Genomic DNA, 19,592 nt, shown 5'->3' with positions numbered 1-19,592 from the left:
TAAAACCAAACTATAAATAATTTCGACCCATCGACAAGTAGAACCAAACTATAAATAATATCGACCCGCCGTCGACAAGTAGAACCAAACTATAAATAATATCGACCCACCGTCGACAATAGAACCAAACTATAAATAATATCGGCCCGCCGTCGACAAGTAGAACCAAACTATAAATAATATCGACCCACCGTCGACAAGTAGAAACAAACTATAAATTATATCGACCCATCGACAGGTTTCAACCAGTCGAACGTCACACAACGCTGTACCAACTCCGTGGCGAGCCTTGGGGAAGGATAGGGAACTGCATTATCCTCCTTTCTGTTATGATCGCAACTTTCTGAAAAAAATAGTGTTTTCTGGAAACAAAATAGCAGATATGTGTTGGTAATATCCCTTCCCACTTTCGCTATTCGACGCCATCCACAGAGTGTATGCATAAATAAAAGCTGTTTGTTTATCGGGTGGGGAGAGAAGGGGTGAGAATGTAGCATTGAAGGCATGTATGTTTGGTAAAGGAAACGGGAGTATCCCAACAAAATGTCGGCCACATTTCCCGCTTGCAACGCAACAGACACTTAAAATGTATCAAGTTCTATATAAAAAAAATTGGTTGTCTGTAAAGTCGGTTTACGGACGATAGTTTAACGTGACGTCATAACAAAACATTGATGAAATGATTGCATACTTTATGAATGAAATTGAATCATTTTAATTTTAATAATAAAATAATAAATTCTTGAAATTATACTAATAATCATATTTTTAAAATGCAAGAATAATTATTAACCTTTATTGCCGAAATTGTTGTAATAAGCAATGAAAACCACATTAACTTTTCACTTCACTTTATAAACAGTCAAGTGGAAGAGAGATAGATGCGGCGCAAGCGTACAATGAGCGTAACGGGACACAGCGTAACGGAACAATGTGCGTAACGGGACAATTTTTCGTGCGTGCAGCCGGCGTTCATCGATTTATTAGACGTTGTCACGTAAAAAAAAAAAGTCCATGGCTAGATAATCTATAAAGTATTAACTTATATTCCTCTACAAAAATATGTCTAGATTTGCAATACTTACAAAACATTACTGGAAATTAATTCTAAACTCCAGCTTTGATGCCGATAAAAGTTGTATGTGGGCAGTGTGCTTAGGTTGCAATCGTCGCATGCAAACATGTCAGAGCTCTGAAGATGTTACTAATGAGGCGCATTCACACCAGGGCGAATCGAAAGCGACTTGAGTCGAACAGAACGTCGCCCCAGGCTGGACGTGAGCGAAAGAGTCGCTTGTTAGTTGAAAGTCGAATCGAGTGGAGACGAATCCAAACCAGAATTAACCGGATAGGGTTCGGAGTTGAAAGACTGAATCGAATGGGGCAGCCTCGTCTGGACGTGTTGAATCACGTCGAATACCGTCGCGGCAACTTCCTCAGTCTTATTCCCTCCGTGATCCGTTTCAAGTGATTGATTGTTTTTAACGAAATAATGGAGTGGCGTGATTAAAACACTTTGATAATTGAAATTTACCTCGCCCGTATAACGTTGTGTGATTCAAGGGATAGTGCTTACTAAAACCAGGTAAAAAAAGACACGTTAACGGAATATTTACGTTTCATTTGGAACTGTAAGGAGGAGGTATAAGGAAAAATTAAAAATTTACAAAGCTATTTCTTGAAGGAAATCTCTTTCAACCTTTTCGATTCGTCCCCACCACAAAGATGTCTGGACGTAATCACGAATCGAACGAGCCGAACGGAAAAGTCGTAGCAGAATGAGACGACCTTATCTTTATTCCGCGTACATAAAGTTTACGAAGAATTACGAGAACTACTTACGTAATTGCGTAACACCGCGGGTAACGGTGCGCTGAACAATTGCTTGTAGGCAAGTCAGTCAAACTGGGGGGCTAATCGTACTGTAAACGAACCAGTTCATTTAGCAACTGAAGACCATATATTATTTGCATACACTGACTGGGAGTTCATGACTGTGGCGAAACCAAATTCGTAAAATAATATCTGCAGCCACCGGTAAAGTAAATTGTTAAGTTCAATCCCGCAAATGCGATTTACTGTCGCAGTACTTGGTCCCTGCATTTGTTACAGGCAATATGAAACCGATACCAGGATGAAAAAAAAAAATTGAACAAGCGTTTCAGTTCTCGCCAGAGATGTGAAACATCTGACGTCTGTAACAAGCACATTTATTTGTGCTCATGTCGTGAAACTCGGAAACAAAAATTAACGTTAAATTCTTTAAAAATTTACGAAAATTGTGTTTCCAACTACATTTCTTGGCGCGAATCACACGAAGTTTTTGCACCTGTCGCTGAAATTCTTTGCCGGAGCAGCTACGTCGACTATCGAATCATTCGATTTCCAGAGCGAAATGTTAAAACTATACATTAAAACAGCTCCGATAAAAGCGAGGAAAAAAAAACTTTTAAAAATGCTTGACCCCTGCTTTGGACCTGATTTTTGACAAATAAATTATATTAAAATACTGCCCATATCGTTTAAAATAATCCATTAAACGGTTAACACTATATAGTTTTCCTTTGTGAACTTTTGTCAACGCCATTCGCCACCGATGGCATCGCCGTGGTTACAGATTTTCCGTTCCATTAAACTCCCGTTCCATTCACGAAATCACTCCCGCCAAATGGGAAGCCTTCTTTTCACAGACGAGGGAGCCAAACGACCATTTGTGCATCTTCGGGTTTTTTTTTGTTCATTTTAACTCATGATAACTAATGGTCAATTAGGTTATGTTAGCTACATTATAAATACTTTAAAACATTGTGGACGGTTGATTTGGTTAGGATAGCTACATTAAATGTACTGAGATAGAACGGGGAAAAAAAGCTAGCATGAACATCGGGGAACTTCGGGTGTGGCTCTCTCGTCTGTGAAAGGTAAGCTTCCCCCGCCAAATGCCGTGTACCGAGAACTAAGTATGTTTTACACGTCAAGAAGAGAGAGATAGAGAGAGATAGAGAGAGAGAGCAGAGTTCCTTACCTTGCTGGTGGATGAGTTGCCATCGGCACGACAGCGAACACGTGGCTGACGCACTGCAGCGAAGTTACGTCCTACCACACGCACTGGGCCCGAGCGCTACATACTGTCTCCGCGCACCGTCTCAACTGCGACAGACAGTCCACGGGTTCGTCAGGTGTGAGTCATGCCGCGCCGTCCAGTGCAATTAACCCCCACCCTCCCCCTCGAGTTCCTAGGAGCAAGGCTGCGTGATTTGACGCCGCAGTCGCGCAATTCAAGGACCGGAGGACCGCTGTTGTCCACGAATGGAAGAACGACATCGCGGTCGACGGGGACCTGTCAGCGGTGCTCCTGGACTTGCAAAGCCCCGGGCTCATTGACTCTTGAGGAGCAGTCTTACCGGGAGCGTAGGAGGGAAGGAATAGGGCCCATTGACTCTTGATAGCAGTCTTACCGGGAGCGTAGGAGGGAAGGAATAGGGCCCATTGACTCTTGAGGAGCAGTCTTACCGGGAGCGTAGGAGGGAAGGAATAGGGCCCATTGACTCTTGATAGCAGTCTTACCGGGAGCGTAGGAGGGAAGGAATAGGGCCCATTGACTCTTGATAGCAGTCTTACCGGGAGCGTAGGAGGGAAGGAATAGGGCCCATTGACTCTTGAGGAGCAGTCTTACCGGGAGCGTAGGAGGGAAGGAATAGGGCCCATTGACTCTTGATAGCAATCTTACCGGGAGCGTAGGAGGGAAGGAATAGGGCCCATTGACTCTTGAGGAGCAGTCTTACCGGGAGCGTAGGAGGGAAGGAATAGGGCCCATTGACTCTTGATAGCAGTCTTACCGGGAGCGTAGGAGGAAAGGAATAGGGCCCATTGACTCTTGAGGAGCAGTCTTACCGGGAGCGTAGGAGGGAAGGAATAGGGCCCATTGACTCTTGAGGAGCAGTCTTACCGGGAGCGTAGGAGGGAAGGAATAGGGCCCATTAACTCTTGATAGCAGTCTTACCGGGAGCGTAGGAGGGAAGGAATAGGGCCCATTGACTCTTGAGGAGCAGTCTTACCGGGAGCGTAGGAGGGAAGGAATAGGGCCCATTGACTCTTGAGGAGCAGTCTTACCGGGAGCGTAGGAGGGAAGGAATAGGGCCCATTGACTCTTGAGGAGCAGTCTTACCGGGAGCGTAGAAGGGAAGGAATAGGGCCCATTGACTCTTGAGGAGCAGTCTTACCGGGAGCGTAGGAGGGAAGGAATAGGGCCCATTGACTCTTAATAGCAGTCTTACCGGGAGCGTAGGAGGGAAGGAATAGGGCACATTGACTCTTGATAGCAGTCTTACCGGGAGCGTAGGAGGAAAGGAATAGGGCCCATTGACTCTTGATAGCAGTCTTACCGGGAGCGTAGGAGGGAAGGAATAGGGCCCATTGACTCTTGATAGCAGTCTTACCGGGAGCGTAGGAGGGAAGGAATAGGGCCCATTGACTCTTGATAGCAGTCTTACCGGGAGCGTAGGAGGGAAGGAATAGGGCCCATTGACTCTTGATAGCAGTCTTACCGGGAGCGTAGGAGGGAAGGAATAGGGCCCATTGACTCTTGATAGCAGTCTTACCGGGAGCGTAGGAGGGAAGGAATAGGGCCCATTGACTCTTGAGGAGCAGTCTTACCGGGAGCGTAGGAGGGAAGGAATAGGGCCCATTCTCTTGATAGCAGTCTTACCGGGAGCGTAGGAGGGAAGGAATAGGGCCCATTGACTCTTGATAGCAGTCTTACCGGGAGCGTAGGAGGGAAGGAATAGGGCCCATTGACTCTTGAGGAGCAGTCTTACCGGGAGCGTAGGAGGGAAGGAATAGGGCCCATTGACTCTTGATAGCAATCTTACCGGGAGCGTAGGAGGGAAGGAATAGGGCCCATTGACTCTTGAGGAGCAGTCTTACCGGGAGCGTAGGAGGGAAGGAATAGGGCCCATTGACTCTTGATAGCAGTCTTACCGGGAGCGTAGGAGGAAAGGAATAGGGCCCATTGACTCTTGAGGAGCAGTCTTACCGGGAGCGTAGGAGGGAAGGAATAGGGCCCATTGACTCTTGAGGAGCAGTCTTACCGGGAGCGTAGGAGGGAAGGAATAGGGCCCATTAACTCTTGATAGCAGTCTTACCGGGAGCGTAGGAGGGAAGGAATAGGGCCCATTGACTCTTGAGGAGCAGTCTTACCGGGAGCGTAGGAGGGAAGGAATAGGGCCCATTGACTCTTGAGGAGCAGTCTTACCGGGAGCGTAGGAGGGAAGGAATAGGGCCCATTGACTCTTGAGGAGCAGTCTTACCGGGAGCGTAGAAGGGAAGGAATAGGGCCCATTGACTCTTGAGGAGCAGTCTTACCGGGAGCGTAGGAGGGAAGGAATAGGGCCCATTGACTCTTAATAGCAGTCTTACCGGGAGCGTAGGAGGGAAGGAATAGGGCACATTGACTCTTGATAGCAGTCTTACCGGGAGCGTAGGAGGAAAGGAATAGGGCCCATTGACTCTTGATAGCAGTCTTACCGGGAGCGTAGGAGGGAAGGAATAGGGCCCATTGACTCTTGATAGCAGTCTTACCGGGAGCGTAGGAGGGAAGGAATAGGGCCCATTGACTCTTGATAGCAGTCTTACCGGGAGCGTAGGAGGGAAGGAATAGGGCCCATTGACTCTTGATAGCAGTCTTACCGGGAGCGTAGGAGGGAAGGAATAGGGCCCATTGACTCTTGATAGCAGTCTTACCGGGAGCGTTTGAGGGAAGGAATAGGGCCCATTGACTCTTGATAGCAGTCGTACCGGGAGCGTAGGAGGGAAGGAATAGGGCCCATTGACTCTTGAGGAGCAGTCTTACCGGGAGCGTAGGAGGGAAGGAATAGGGCCCATTGACTCTTGATAGCAGTCTTACCGGGAGCGTAGGAGGGAAGGAATAGGGCCCATTGCTCTTGAGGAGCAGTCTTACCGGGAGCGTAGGAGGGAAGGAATAGGGCCTATTGACTCTTCATAGCAGTCTTACCGGGAGCGTAGGAGGGAAGGAATAGGGCCCATTGACTCTTGAGGAGCAGTCTTACCGGGAGCGTAGGAGGGAAGGAATAGGGCCCATTGACTCTTGAGGAGCAGTCTTACCGGGAGCGTAGAAGGGAAGGAATAGGACCCATTGACTCTTGAGGAGCAGTCTTACCGGGAGCGTAGGAGGAAAGGAATAGGGCCCATTGACTCTTGAGGAGCAGTCTTACCGGGAGCGTAGGAGGGAAGGAATAGGGCCCATTGACTCTTGATAGCAGTCTTACCGGGAGCGTAGGAGGGAAGGAATAGGGCCCATTGACTCTTGAGGAGCAGTCTTACCGGGAGCGTAGGAGGGAAGGAATAGGGTCCATTGACTCTTGATAGCAGTCTTACCGGGAGCGTAGGAGGGAAGGAATAGGGCCCATTGACTCTTGATAGCAGTCTTACCGGGAGCGTAGGAGGGAAGGAGTAGGGCCCATTGACTCTTGATAGCAGTCTTACCGGGAGCGTAGGAGGGAAGGAATAGGGCCCATTGACTCTTGAGGAGCAGTCTTACCGGGAGCGTAGGAGGGAAGGAATAGGGCCCATTGACTCTTGATAGCAGTCTTACCGGGAGCGTAGGAGGGAAGGAATAGGGCCCATTGACTCTTGAGGAGCAGTCTTACCGGGAGCGTAGGAGGGAAGGAATAGGGCCCATTGACTCTTGAGGAGCAGTCTTACCGGGAGCGTAGGAGGGAAGGAATAGGGCCCATTGACTCTTGAGGAGCAGTCTTACCGGGAGCGTAGGAGGGAAGGAATAGGGCCCATTGACTCTTGAGGAGCAGTCTTACCGGGAGTGTAGGAGGGAAGGAATAGGGCCCATTAACTCTTGAGGAGCAGTCTTACCGGGAGCGTAGGAGGGAAGGAATAGGGCCCATTGACTCTTGATAGCAGTCTTCTGGGAGCGTAGGAGGGAAGGAATAGGGCCCATTGACTCTTGAGGAGCAGTCTTACCGGGAGCGTAGGAGGGAAGGAATAGGGCCCATTGACTCTTGATAACAGTCTTACCGGGAGCGTAGGAGGGAAGGAATAGGGCCCATTGACTCTTGATAGCAGTCTTACCGGGAGCGTAGGAGGGAAGGAATAGGGCCCATTGACTCTTGATAGCAGTCTTACCGGGAGCGTAGGAGGGAAGGAATAGGGCCCATTGACTCTTGATAGCAGTCTTACCGGGAGCGTAGGAGGGAAGGAATAGGGCCAATTGACTCTTGAGGAGCAGTCTTACCGGGAGCGTAGGGGGAAGGAATAGGGCCCATTGACTCTTGATAGCAGTCTTACCGGGAGCGTAGGAGGGAAGGAATAGGGCCCATTGACTCTTGAGTAGCAGTCTTACCGGGAGCGTAGAAGGGAAGGAATAGGGCCCATTGACTCTTGAGGAGCAGTCTTACCGGGAGCGTAGGAGGGAAGGAATAGGGCCCATTGACTCTTGAGGAGCAGTCTTACCGGGAGCATAGGGGGAAGGAATAGGGCCCATTCTCTCTTGATAGCAGTCTTACCGGGAGCGTAGGAGGGAAGGAATAGGGCACATTGACTCTTGATAGCAGTCTTACCGGGAGCGTAGGAGGGAAGGAATAGGGCCCATTGACTCTTGATAGCAGTCTTACCGGGAGCGTAGGAGGGAAGGAATAGGGCCCATTGACTCTTGATAGCAGTCTTACCGGGAGCGAATGAGGAGAGAAGGAATAGGGCTCATTGACTCTTGATAGCAGTCTTACCGGGAGCGTAGGAGGGAAGGAATAGGGCCCATTGACTCTTGATAGCAGTCTTACCGGGAGCGTAGGAGGGAAGGAATAGGGCCCATTGACTCTTGATAGCAGTCTTACCGGGAGCGAATGAGGAGAGAAGGAATAGGGCTCATTGACTCTTGAGGAGCAGTCTTTACAGGAGCGAAGGAATAGGACCCATTGTCTCTTGAGGAGCAGTCTTACCGGGAGCGAAGGAGGAGAGAAGGAATAGCCACCAGAGAATAGTACTTTCGAGGACTCAACCCTCTGCCTTCTATTTTTTTTCCCCCTAGTAAATCATACTCTGGTTTAGTTTTCGAAAATGCTGACGGTAAAACTCTATCGAAATCGCGTCATTACATGAGACAATAAAATATTTGAATGTATTCATTTCTAATATGCAATCATGAAAAAAAAAATTAAAACATTTAGAAAGGTATTGACCGTTACTTGATAATTACATGCTGGTTACAATTTTGTTTGTTACTTTTCTCGTTCATTTTTATTATTTTTCCACCAGAAAAAAGTTGGTTGTCTGTAAAGTCGGTTTACAGACGATAGTTTAACGTGACGTCATAACAAAACATTGATGAAATGATTGCATACTTTTATGAATAAAATTTAATCATTTTTATTTTAATAATAAAATAATAAATACCTACTTGAAATAATACTAGTAATTAGATTTTTAAAAAGCAGGAATAATTAACCTTTATTGCCGAAATTGTTGTTGTAATAAGCAATGAAAACCACATTAACTTTTCACTTCACTTTATAAACAGTCGACGAAACAGTTCACGTGTAGATGTAAGTTGTGTGCTGCCGCTGTCTTTCTTTTCCTCGGATGCATAGGCCAATCGAGTGGAAGAGAGATAGATGCGGCGCAAGCGTACAATGAGCGTAGCGGGGCACAGCGTAACGGAACTATGTGCGTAACGGGACACAGCGTAACGGGACACTTTTTTGTGCGTGCAGCCGGCGTTCATAGATTTATTAGACGTTGTAACGTCAAAACTTGGACAAGGCAAGGGGTCGACGCGTGGCCCTGGCCTTGAAGCCACCCCTGACAGGGTCGACATCAGCAGTACCATCCCCTTGACCGCGGGGGGGGGGGGGGGTGGAGGGGGGGAGGGTGGTAGTGTTCCGAGTTTCTTACTAGAATACACAAGAAACCCTGCAATTTGAGCGGTACGTGCAGATTAGGTACGTTTACGCTACGGCCATTGTATAGTTCACGTCCGTCTTTCAGTCGTGGGTTTTTGGAAACAAGTGGTGGATAAGGCCTTAAGGCCCGTCTACAATAGCAATGTCCTAAACTGTGTCCGAAGGACACTCGTCGCTGATTGGTCCACGTGACCCTCTGATGTCATGTGTCAAGTGGGCGAAGGTCCGAACCTACCTGGTCCGAAAACATTCGTCAATTTTAACTTTTTGTCCCAACCTGTGTACTTCGGACACAGAAAAATAACAGAACACTCCCGATATTTGAATTTCCGGTTCCCGTTTGAAAACGTGGTGTTTGTTTTTGTTATTGAAGGAAATGGAAGGTGTTGTAAGTCAAGAAGAGCCACTTTGCCTTACTGAATAAACATATAATATTGAACTCCCACAACTTTCACGAGTTCAATCTCAAACTACAAAAGCATCAAAACAATAAACAAAAACATTTGGTTTGGCAAATTTACTGCGCTCTGGTAACAACTTTAGAAATCAATACATTCGAACATCGGACAACGCAATTGTGGACAGGGCAGTTTTCGGTGGGACAATGTGACGTCACTCACATTCGGATAAGGACACGGACCACGCACAGGTTTCGGACTATTGTAGACGGGCTCTTTACCCGGACGTCATGGAACACCTGGCCTAGGTAACGGCAGGAGAGTTAGGTTAGGGTTGTACACCAACAAGACAGTGCTTATTCGCTGCCTTACCCGGACGTCTTAGAATACCGACCTTAGGTAATGGCAGGGGGAGTTAGGACAGTATCCCAAACAAGACAGTGCTTATTCTATGCCTTACCCGGACGTCTTGGAATACGGGCCCTAGGTAATGGCAGGAGAGTTAGGTTAGGGTTGTACACCAACAAGACAGTGCTTATTCGATGCCTTACCCGGACGTCTTGGAATACCTACGGGCCCTAGGTAACGGCAGGAGAGTTAGGTTAGGGTTGTACACCAACAAGACAGTGCTTATTCGATGCCTTACCCGGACGTCTTGGAATACGGGCCCTAGGTAACGGCAGGGGAGTTAGGTTAGGGTTGTACACCAACAAGACAGTGCTTATTCGCTGCCTTACCCGGACGTCCTGGAACACCGGGCCTAGGTAACGGCAGGAGAGTTAGGTTAGGGTTGTACACCAACAAGACAGTGCTTATTCGCTGCCTTACCCGGACGCCCTGGAACACCGGGCCTAGGTAACGGCAGGAGAGTTAGGTTAGGGTTGTACATCAACAAGGCAGTTGTTATTCGCTGCCTTACCCGGACGTCTTGGAATACCAGCCCTAGGTAACGGCGGGGGAGTTAGGTTAGGGTTGTACATCAACAATGCAGTTCTTATTCGCTGCCTTACCGGGACGCCCTGGAATACCGGTACTAGGTAACAGCAGGAGAGTTAGGTTAGGGTTGTACACCAACAAGACAGTGCTTATTCGCTATCTTACCCGGACGTCTTAGAATACCGACCTTAGGTAATGGCAGGGGGGAGTTAGGTTAGGATAGTATCCCGAACAAGACAGTGCTTATTCGCTGCCTTACCCGGACGTCTTGGAATACGGGCCCTAGGTAACGGCAGGAGAGTTAGGTTAGGGTTGTACACCAACAAGACAGTGCTTATTCGATGCCTTACCCGGACGTCTTGGAATACGGGCCCTAGGTAACGGCAGGAGAGTTAGGTTAGGGTTGTACACCAACAAGACAGTGCTTATTCGCTGCCTTACCCGGACGTCCGGGAACACCGGGCCTAGGTAACGGCAGGAGAGTTAGGTTAGGGTTGTACATCAACAAGACAGTGCTTATTCGATGCCCTACCCGGACGTCTTGGAATACGGGCCCTAGGTAACGGCAGGAGAGTTAGGTTAGGGTTGTACACCAACAAGACAGTGCTTATTCGATGCCTTACCCGGACGTCTTGGAATACGGGCCCTAGGTAACGGCAGGAGAGTTAGGTTAGGGTTGTACACCAACAAGACAGTGCTTATTCGATGCCTTACCCGGACGTCTTGGAATACGGGCCCTAGGTAACGGCAGGAGAGTTAGGTTAGGGTTGTACACCAACAAGACAGTGCTTATTCGCTGCCTTACCCGGACGTCCTGGAACACCGGGCCTAGGTAACGGCGGTCCCGGACACCCGGGGATGTGGCGGCTGCGAGCGCACGACAGGAGCGACGCCGCGGGGCGAGGGGCAGGGTCGCGCGATAAGGCGTCGGGCCCGCGCCGGCTGCAGTAGCGACGCCAGAGGCGACGAGGCAGCAACCCTGACTGAGGCGCACACGTCGTCGACTGGAGCAACCGCCTCCCGCCATGATCGTTGTCGCCTTCCTGGTGGGTTTCTTTATTTATACACGAACAACTTTCAGTACTAGGCGTTCACAATTTTTTAATGTGTTTGACGTGACGTCTAATAAATCGATGAACGCCGGCTGCACGCACGAAATGTGTCCCGTTACGTTGTGTCCCGTTACGCTAATTGTTCCGTTACGCTGTGTCCCGTTACGCTGTGTTCCGTTACGCTGTCAGCGAGTGCAGTAATAATAAGTTATGTTACAATTGACTAAAAAATTATGATGATTCATATAATTGATGATAGATTTTTGATTACAGTTTATTTATACGAAAACTTGTTCATAATTATATTTAAACTTTATAGCTAAACGCCAGTTTTTAAAATTTATTACAAGTCATCTACACGTGAACTGTTTCGTCGACTGTTTATAAAGTGAAGTGAAAAGTTAATGTGGTTTTCATTGCTTATTACATCAACAATTTCGGCAATAAAGGTTAATTATTCTTGCTTTTTAAAAATCTGATTACTAGTATAATTTCAAGTATATTCTTTTATTATTAAAATAAAAATGATTCAATTTTATTCATAAAAGTATGCAATCATTTCATCAATGTTTTGTTATGACGTTGTCACGTTAAACTATCGTCCGTAAACCGACTTTACAGACAACCAATTTTTTTACACATTATAAAAAGTTAAAATATCAGGTTGACATTCAATATTAAACCACGCTACAGAAAACCATTAAAAAAACTAAATGAATAACATATACATATTAAGTAACCTTATAGGTTAAAAATAAATAAAAAAAAATGGTAAAATGAACTAAAAATTAAAAAAACAAAATATTTTTTTTGTCCAACAACCGAATAATGCACTACAACTCTATAATTAGAAGTTTGAGGTGCTCCCTTCTTCCATTTTCGTAATGACTATATCCTAAAATTTTCGAAATGACTATATCCTATTGTTAGTAATAGAAAATTTAATACAAACTATATCCAGCACCCATTACTGTTTTTTAAGTTCATTATTGTTATTAAGTTCATAAAGTAAAGACTATACGGTATACTAAAATTTTCGAAATTACTATAAACCTAAAATGTTCGTATTGACTATATATTTAACATTAGTGATAGAAAATCTATTACAATTATTTTTTATTACTGATAAAAAATAAGAAATATCAAGCAACCCATTTTTTTAAGTTCATAGTGTTATTAATCTCTTATATTCAATTTCGTAATGACTACATCCTAAAAAAAAGTGATAGGAAATTATAAACAAATGATATCAAGCACCCCATGCTTTTAGTATACAAAATTGTAGTGTCTTGGTCGGCTATTGGACAAAAAAAACTTAATTTTTTTTTTTTTTTTAGATTTTCTTAAATATAAGTTTATTTTATTTTTTGTCTTAAAATAAAGTCGCCGAGTTTTATAAAGTTACCCTTTTTGTACTGCATTGTTTACCACAGCGCATTAGCATTACAAAACTACTACAGCATTGCAGACATTAATGAATAAAAATTAGGACAATAATGATTTTAGTTAAAATTCAGTTAAAAATTATTATGCAATTAAATAACAAACATTTATGATTTTGAAACCCCAATTATAGTAAGACTGATCTATTATTTGTGAGTTCCGTATTTCAAGTGTACGTCTACAGGCTTGAAACTCGGCAGGGATATTCTTTATATGACATACACATCAACCGAGCACAGGGGTTTCCTGAACTCAGACTCCAAGGCGGGTTACGAGAGCGTTAAAGATTTTAGGGCTTTAACACCTCCACCTGCACATTTTCCAACATAACCCGACCTATTGGATCAGAAACACTCCAAACCAAAAAAGAATACTTTTTTTTTAACTTTTGAAATCTATGGTCACTAACCCCTTCCCCCATTCGAGGGGGAGAAAATCGAAACCTGGGCACATTTTCCACCATAACCCGACCTCAGAAACACACTAAATCGAAAAGAATATATTTTTCAAATATTTTAAATTTAAGGGCCTTAAACCCCCCCCCCCCCCCCCCCCCCCACCGAGTACCGGGCACATTTTCCACCATGACCCGAACTTTTGTCGAAAACGCTCCAAATTGAAAAAGCATCGATTTCTAACATTTTCGTAATTTTGAGTTTTTTTATAAACAATCCTGCATTTTACGAATTTATATAAAGTACAAACGTTTCGTCTCTAAATTCCCAAATTTACAACAACAAAAAAATGTAGGGGCAAATTGGTACACCTAAAAAGTAGGCTACTAATAACAGTCGGCCAAACTTCTGATATATTAAATTTTGTGCCATAAATTTGAAGTTTTTTCTTTGTTTCCCCTCCAGTGTAGATCTGCTTACGTAAAGCTTAACGGTTTTAACCTCTCTAGTGGCCGGGCCACTGTGCTTGCAGCCAGGGGCGCAACAACAGGGGATGGGCAAGGGTATTTTGCCCCTCCCCCCCCCCCCCCTCTGAAACCTTGAAGTAGAGGCAAACGGGGGCAAAGAAAGTGCTGTGTAATCAATTTTTAGATAATAAAACTGCTTAAATAGCTCCATTTTCCACCTTGAAATACAAATTTTCCCGGACCCCCCGCTTCAATAGGGGGGGAATCGATGATTCTTTATAAAAAGGTATATTGCCCCCCCCCCCCCACCCCCCCTTTTTGGAAATTTAGTTGTTGCGCCCCTGCTTGCAGCTGTCGGCCGCGCTGCTCGGACGCTCGTGCGCAGGCGCAGACGGCGCGGCGCTGGGGTTCAGGGTGACGGCGCAGGTGCTGCCCTCCGACGGCCCGCGGCGGATCTCCCTCAGGACCGTCCTGCGCCTGGCCGGGACCGAGGCCTGCGCGGACCCCGCAGGGAAGCTGCGCGTCTTCGTCGCCCTCAGCGCCAGCTCGAAACCACCCGGGAGCGACCCACGTCCAACAAGAACACCCGATCACCTCACATCCACATCCGTGACACACAGCGGAGTGATCGCGATGACGCAAAACCTCAATTCCTCAGCGTCTTTCACAACCTGTCCAATAGTTACAACTTTAGAATCCCAAAAAGTACTCGTCGAAGCGTCTCCAGATTCCGTTGCGACGGAAACATACGACGGAACACCAGAAAGGACTTCGATAACAACACAATGTCACAGCAGTTCGAAACCCCGAGAAGCACCGAGATCGAACGACCATCCATCCGTTCCGACGAGATGCAACACCCACAGCGTCGCCATAAAAACGAACGAATCGTCCTTCACGTACCACATCCCCGGGAAACCAGGAAACATCCCGAGCCAAACAGTTTTGAAGGAAAATGACGGAAGCCCGAGTGTTCAAGTCACAGACTCGGACAACACCGCGGTGTATACTATTCTGGTAAAATCCAAGCCTGCGTACAGAATCACTATCCACACCACGCGAAGCCATCCTCAGGCAATATCCACGTTTGTCTGCCACTCTCCTGGTGTTTACCAAGACCCGCGGAACTGCTCTCTGTACTACAACTGCAATGCCAGTAGAAATGGTAATTTTATACTGACACAGCACCACTGTTCAAATGGATACGTATTCAGCAGCGTGCTGAAAAATTGCACCAAAACCACGGAAGCTAACTGCAGCATTCAAACGTCCAGTCTATCGGCAACAGAGGAAGCAAGTTCTCCGCACTTGATCGACTGCGACCGAAGCGGGAAGTTTGCAGATGTCACAGACTGCTCCTCTTATTACTTGAGCTCGCCGAGATCAGGAGGTGGGTTCCAGAAGGCCAAGTTCCACTGCCCGACTCCCTCGACGTTCAACCCCGACGCGCAACGGTGCACGTTGGGGAGTTCGTGCAGCAGCGCCTTCCGCGCGGTGCCCCTTTTCACGGACACTGCACTAGACAACTCCACGCAAAGTTTCGCAGATGCTTCATCAACAAAAACTACAAATGACACTTCCAAACTCAAATCAACCAGCGTGGACCACATCAAAGATGCTATTCTTTATACTACAAAAACTTCAACTAATTTGCTAAAAATTAACCAACACGGCATCCCCGCCAAAGTGAACGTAACAAGCGAGAATATTTACGGAGAAAAACCAGAGTCACAATCACATAGCACATTCACCACTGATCCAAACCAGGTGCTGCAAAAAACAGCCACACCTACGAGACATATTTTAGGGGCCAATACCACATTTCAATCACACACATCTAAAGGAATGGTTACACCTAGGACATGGGTGCTTGTCGAACCCATCACAACTGGATCATTTACAGCCGAAGAAACAATTACAACTGAGACACACACATCTGGATTGAGTACAACTACAGGAACAACCGCATTGCGGTCACGTGGAAAAACAAACAAAATTGGAACAGGAGCTTCTGCATCAAATACTGTATCTCAAACTCCCACAACTAAATCAATTACAATACCAAATATAATAACTGAATCGATCACAACTACAAAAACTAACCCATCTACAATACACAGTCTGCCAAAACACAACACACCAAACGAAAAAATTTCTGCAGACAAAAGTACATTTACATCTGCAGAAACAAACACTTTTGAAAGCACATTTACAGAAACAATCACTACTGAAACAGCCAGACCTGAAACCAGATATACAAAACAAATCACTCCTCAAACATCCACTTCTGAAGCCAAATCTGCAGATACAACCACTCCTAAAACAAACACACCTGGTACCCCATCTACAAAACCAATTATTACTAAAACTTTTGAAACCACGTCTACAGAACCAATCACTACTGAGGAAAAAACTTTTCAAACCACATCACTAGAAACAATCACCCCTAAAAAAATCACTCTAGAAACCAAATATACAAAACAAACCATCTCTGGAACCATCACTAATAAAACAACTATCCCTGAATTCAGATCTACAGAAACAATCACTACTGAAAATACCACTTCTGAAACCACATCTACAGAACTAATTGATAATGATACTACTACTTCAGAAACCACATCTACCGAACCAAATGTTACTGAAACTACAGGGCCAATCACTAATGAAACTACTACTTCTGAATTCACATCTACCGACCCAATTTCTACTAAAACTAAAATTTCTGAAACCATATCTATAGTACCAATCACTCCTGAACCAACCAAAACAGAAAACATATTCACAGAACAAATAACTACTGAAACTACATTTACAGAATCAATACCTACTGAAACCTCTACTCTTGAGACCACATCTACAGAATCAATCACTCCTGAAACAATGACATTTACAAATCCAAACATTTTTGATACCAAATCAACAGAATCAATCACTAAAGTAACTACTACTCCCAAAACCACATCTACAGAACATATTACTTCTGAAACAACCACTATAGAAACTACATATACAAAATCAATCATTCATGAAACCACATTCACAGAACAAAAAACTACTAAAATCACCACTATTGAAACAACATCTACAGAACCAATCACTTCTGAAACAACCACTATAGAAACCACATCTACGAACCCATTCATTCATGAAAACTCATTTACACAATCAACCACTCCTGAAAACTTACCTCTAGAAACAACCACTCCTGAAAGAATAACTTCTGAAACCACCACTCCTTTTACAACCACTCCTGTTACAACCACTCCTGAAACAAACACTCCTGAAACAACCACTCCTGAAACAACCACTCCCATTACAACCACTCCTGAAACAACTACTCCTGAAAACACCACTCCTGTTAAAAGCACTCCTGAAACCACCTATTCTGAAACCACCACTCCTTTTACAACCACTCTTGTTACAACCACTCCTGAAACCAACACTCCTGAAACCACCACTCCTGAAACAACCACTCCTGAAACAACCACTCCTGAAACAACCACTCCTGAAACCACCACTCCATTTACAACCACCACTCCATTTACAACCACCACTCCATTTACAACCACCACTCCATTTACAACCACCACTCCATTTACAACCACCACTCCATTTACAACCACCACTCCATTTACAACCACACCTGTTACAACCACTCCTGAAACCATTACTTCTGAAAACAAAACTCCTGAAACCATCACTCCTGAAACCACCACTCCTGAAACCACCACTCCTGAAACCATCACTCCTGAAACCACCACTCATTTTACAACCACTCCTGAAACAACCACTCCTGAAACAACCACTCATTTTACAACCACTCCTGAAAACACCACTCCTGTTACAACCACTCCTGAAACCCCCACTCCTGTTACAACCACTCCTGTTACAACCACTCCTGAAACCCCCACTCCTGTTACAACAGCTCCTGACCCAACAATTCCTGAAACCACCACTCCTGAAACAACCACTACTGAAACAACCACTACTGAAACCGCCAATCCTGAACCCACCCCTCCTGAAACCACCACTCCTGAAACCACCACTCCTGAAAAAACCACTCCCGAAACAACAATAACTGAAAAAAACACACTTGAAAAAACCACTCCTGAAACAACTCATGAATCAACTACTTCTGAAACCGCATATACAGAACCAATCAACCCTGAAACCATAGTTACAGAAAACATCGCTCAAGAAATAATTTCAACTACAGAGAAAGATATCTTTGAGCCACATTCTCCTACAGGATATATATTTGATCAATCATATACGTATGAAAAAACAACCATTTCTAAACTTAATAAATCTCTAGAACTAGTTGCTTCTGGAACTATTCATTTTCTGGAATCTAAGGCACACCCTTCTACAGATAATATAATTTTTTATTCTAACAAATTTGCAGACACAAACATTTCTGACAAAATGTCATTTACACAAACAATCTCTTCTGAAATACCTACATTTCCAAAAAATTTATCTCCTGAAACAGTTACAACTAAAGAACCATTAAACTCTACAGAAACAGTTACTAACAAAACAATTACATTCATACAAACAATAATTCCTGAAAGTACAACACAAATGGATAAACTAGCTCCTGAAACAACTACACCAACAGAAACAACTATTTCCGAAGCACACGCGACTGCAGAAAATTTCCAACCTCAATCACACACATCTCTCAGTAGAAACCCACTTGGATCTCGCAAATCTACGTACAATACACCTGCATCGTACAAACCTACAGAAACCACTGCACGTGAATTATCTAAACCCGGGAATGGAAAGACATTTCAACCCACGTCTTCAGAAACAATCAATACAGAAGTGTATGCGCCAGACTCAAGAACATATGTGAAGTATTCTACGGAAAACATTAAAGAAACAGTGCCGCCTTCAATTATTACTCCACAGTCTTCTAAAAGTAATACACATTTTTCACCACTACAGTACACACCTACAGATATTATTGCAATGGCAGAGCCAATGCCAGATGACAGCAAACTCAGGCTATCTCTACCACCCGACTTCCACTCAGAAGTGAACAAACATGTGCCTACCATACCTAACAGCAAAACCACACTTCCAACGTCTCAACTCATCCCTGGAGGAGCGTACGCATCTCCACTGCCGACACACGAACCACGCCCAGCGACATCGCGGCCAATGAAAACAGGTGAAGTTACAACGAAAAATAGAAGCGGTTCGTCGCGGTTAAACACCACAAAACCCACCACCCGAGCGCCCGAGCCAACCGTTCGAGCGGCGGCGACGACGAGGAGACCGGAACCGGCGCTCCCGGGCGGGACGGTGACCACCGCGCGAGCCCGACGGGCGACTCTCGTGGTGACGCCGTTCGTCTGCACGCTGAGTGGGACGTTTGCGGACGTCACGAACTGCTCCGCGTACTACACCTGCTCGCTCCGGAAGACCGGGGGCTTCTACATGGGCCACTACTTCTGCCCGCCCGCCTCGCTGTACCACGCGGAGACCGGGCGGTGCACCGTCGCGGAGGCCGTGGAGTGCGAGAACCCCGCGTACGTCGTCTACGTCAACAGCACCGCCGCTCCGACTCGCGGGAACGAGCCACCCCCTTAGGTGGGACTATCGGTGGCTCGATGAACGTGCTCGCAAATATAGTTCCTTATCAAAGATATACTAGCAGCAAACAAGTGTTAAATGACTTACATATTTAATGTTCTTAGCACATATGAAAGTTAAAATGTCATAAAACTTACAGTGTTATTGCAAGATTTTATTAATTTAAACCAATATGGGATATTATCTGTGGGAACTACTCAACCAATACTAGCACTTACAAATGAAGACCTGATTATTCTAATAAATTATATGTTTTTAACATGGACTCATCTTTTGTTTATATAAACGTACTGTAAATAATATTGTATGTATTTATTTGTATTTATTTAATATTAAAACTAGTAGTTTAATACCATCTAGAAAT

At 45.3% G+C, this 19,592-nt stretch overlaps 2 protein-coding genes across 2 annotated transcripts in view; one reads left to right on the top strand and one right to left on the bottom strand.

Moving 5' to 3' along the window:
* LOC134539486 (hypoxia-inducible factor 1-alpha inhibitor-like) overlaps positions 1-19,592 on the bottom strand; it is a 61,385-nt gene that overhangs the window by 15,613 nt on the left and 26,180 nt on the right. The gene's annotated exons all lie outside the window — the stretch shown is intronic.
* On the top strand, positions 11,178-19,583 carry LOC134539481 (mucin-2-like). The gene is made up of 2 exons (XM_063381551.1): positions 11,178-11,310; positions 13,973-19,583. The coding sequence occupies exons 1-2, from the start codon at positions 11,290-11,292 to the stop codon at positions 19,223-19,225; spliced, it is 5,274 nt and encodes a 1,757-aa protein (XP_063237621.1). The 5' UTR covers positions 11,178-11,289; the 3' UTR covers positions 19,226-19,583.

This window comes from Bacillus rossius, chromosome 15 (genome assembly GCF_032445375.1).
Source record: "Bacillus rossius redtenbacheri isolate Brsri chromosome 15, Brsri_v3, whole genome shotgun sequence".
Classification (NCBI taxonomy): Eukaryota; Metazoa; Arthropoda; class Insecta; order Phasmatodea; family Bacillidae; genus Bacillus; species Bacillus rossius.
Note: the sequence above shows the minus strand (reverse complement) of the source record. Positions and strands in the feature narration are given on the sequence as shown.

Excerpts from the sequence above, each read along its gene's own strand:
- LOC134539481 (XM_063381551.1), top strand. The coding sequence starts at position 11,290 with ATGATCGTTGTCGCCTTCCTG. Across the intron at positions 11,311-13,972 it reads TGATCGTTGTCGCCTTCCTG|CTGTCGGCCGCGCTGCTCGG; the intron begins GTGGGTTTCTTT and ends CCCTGCTTGCAG.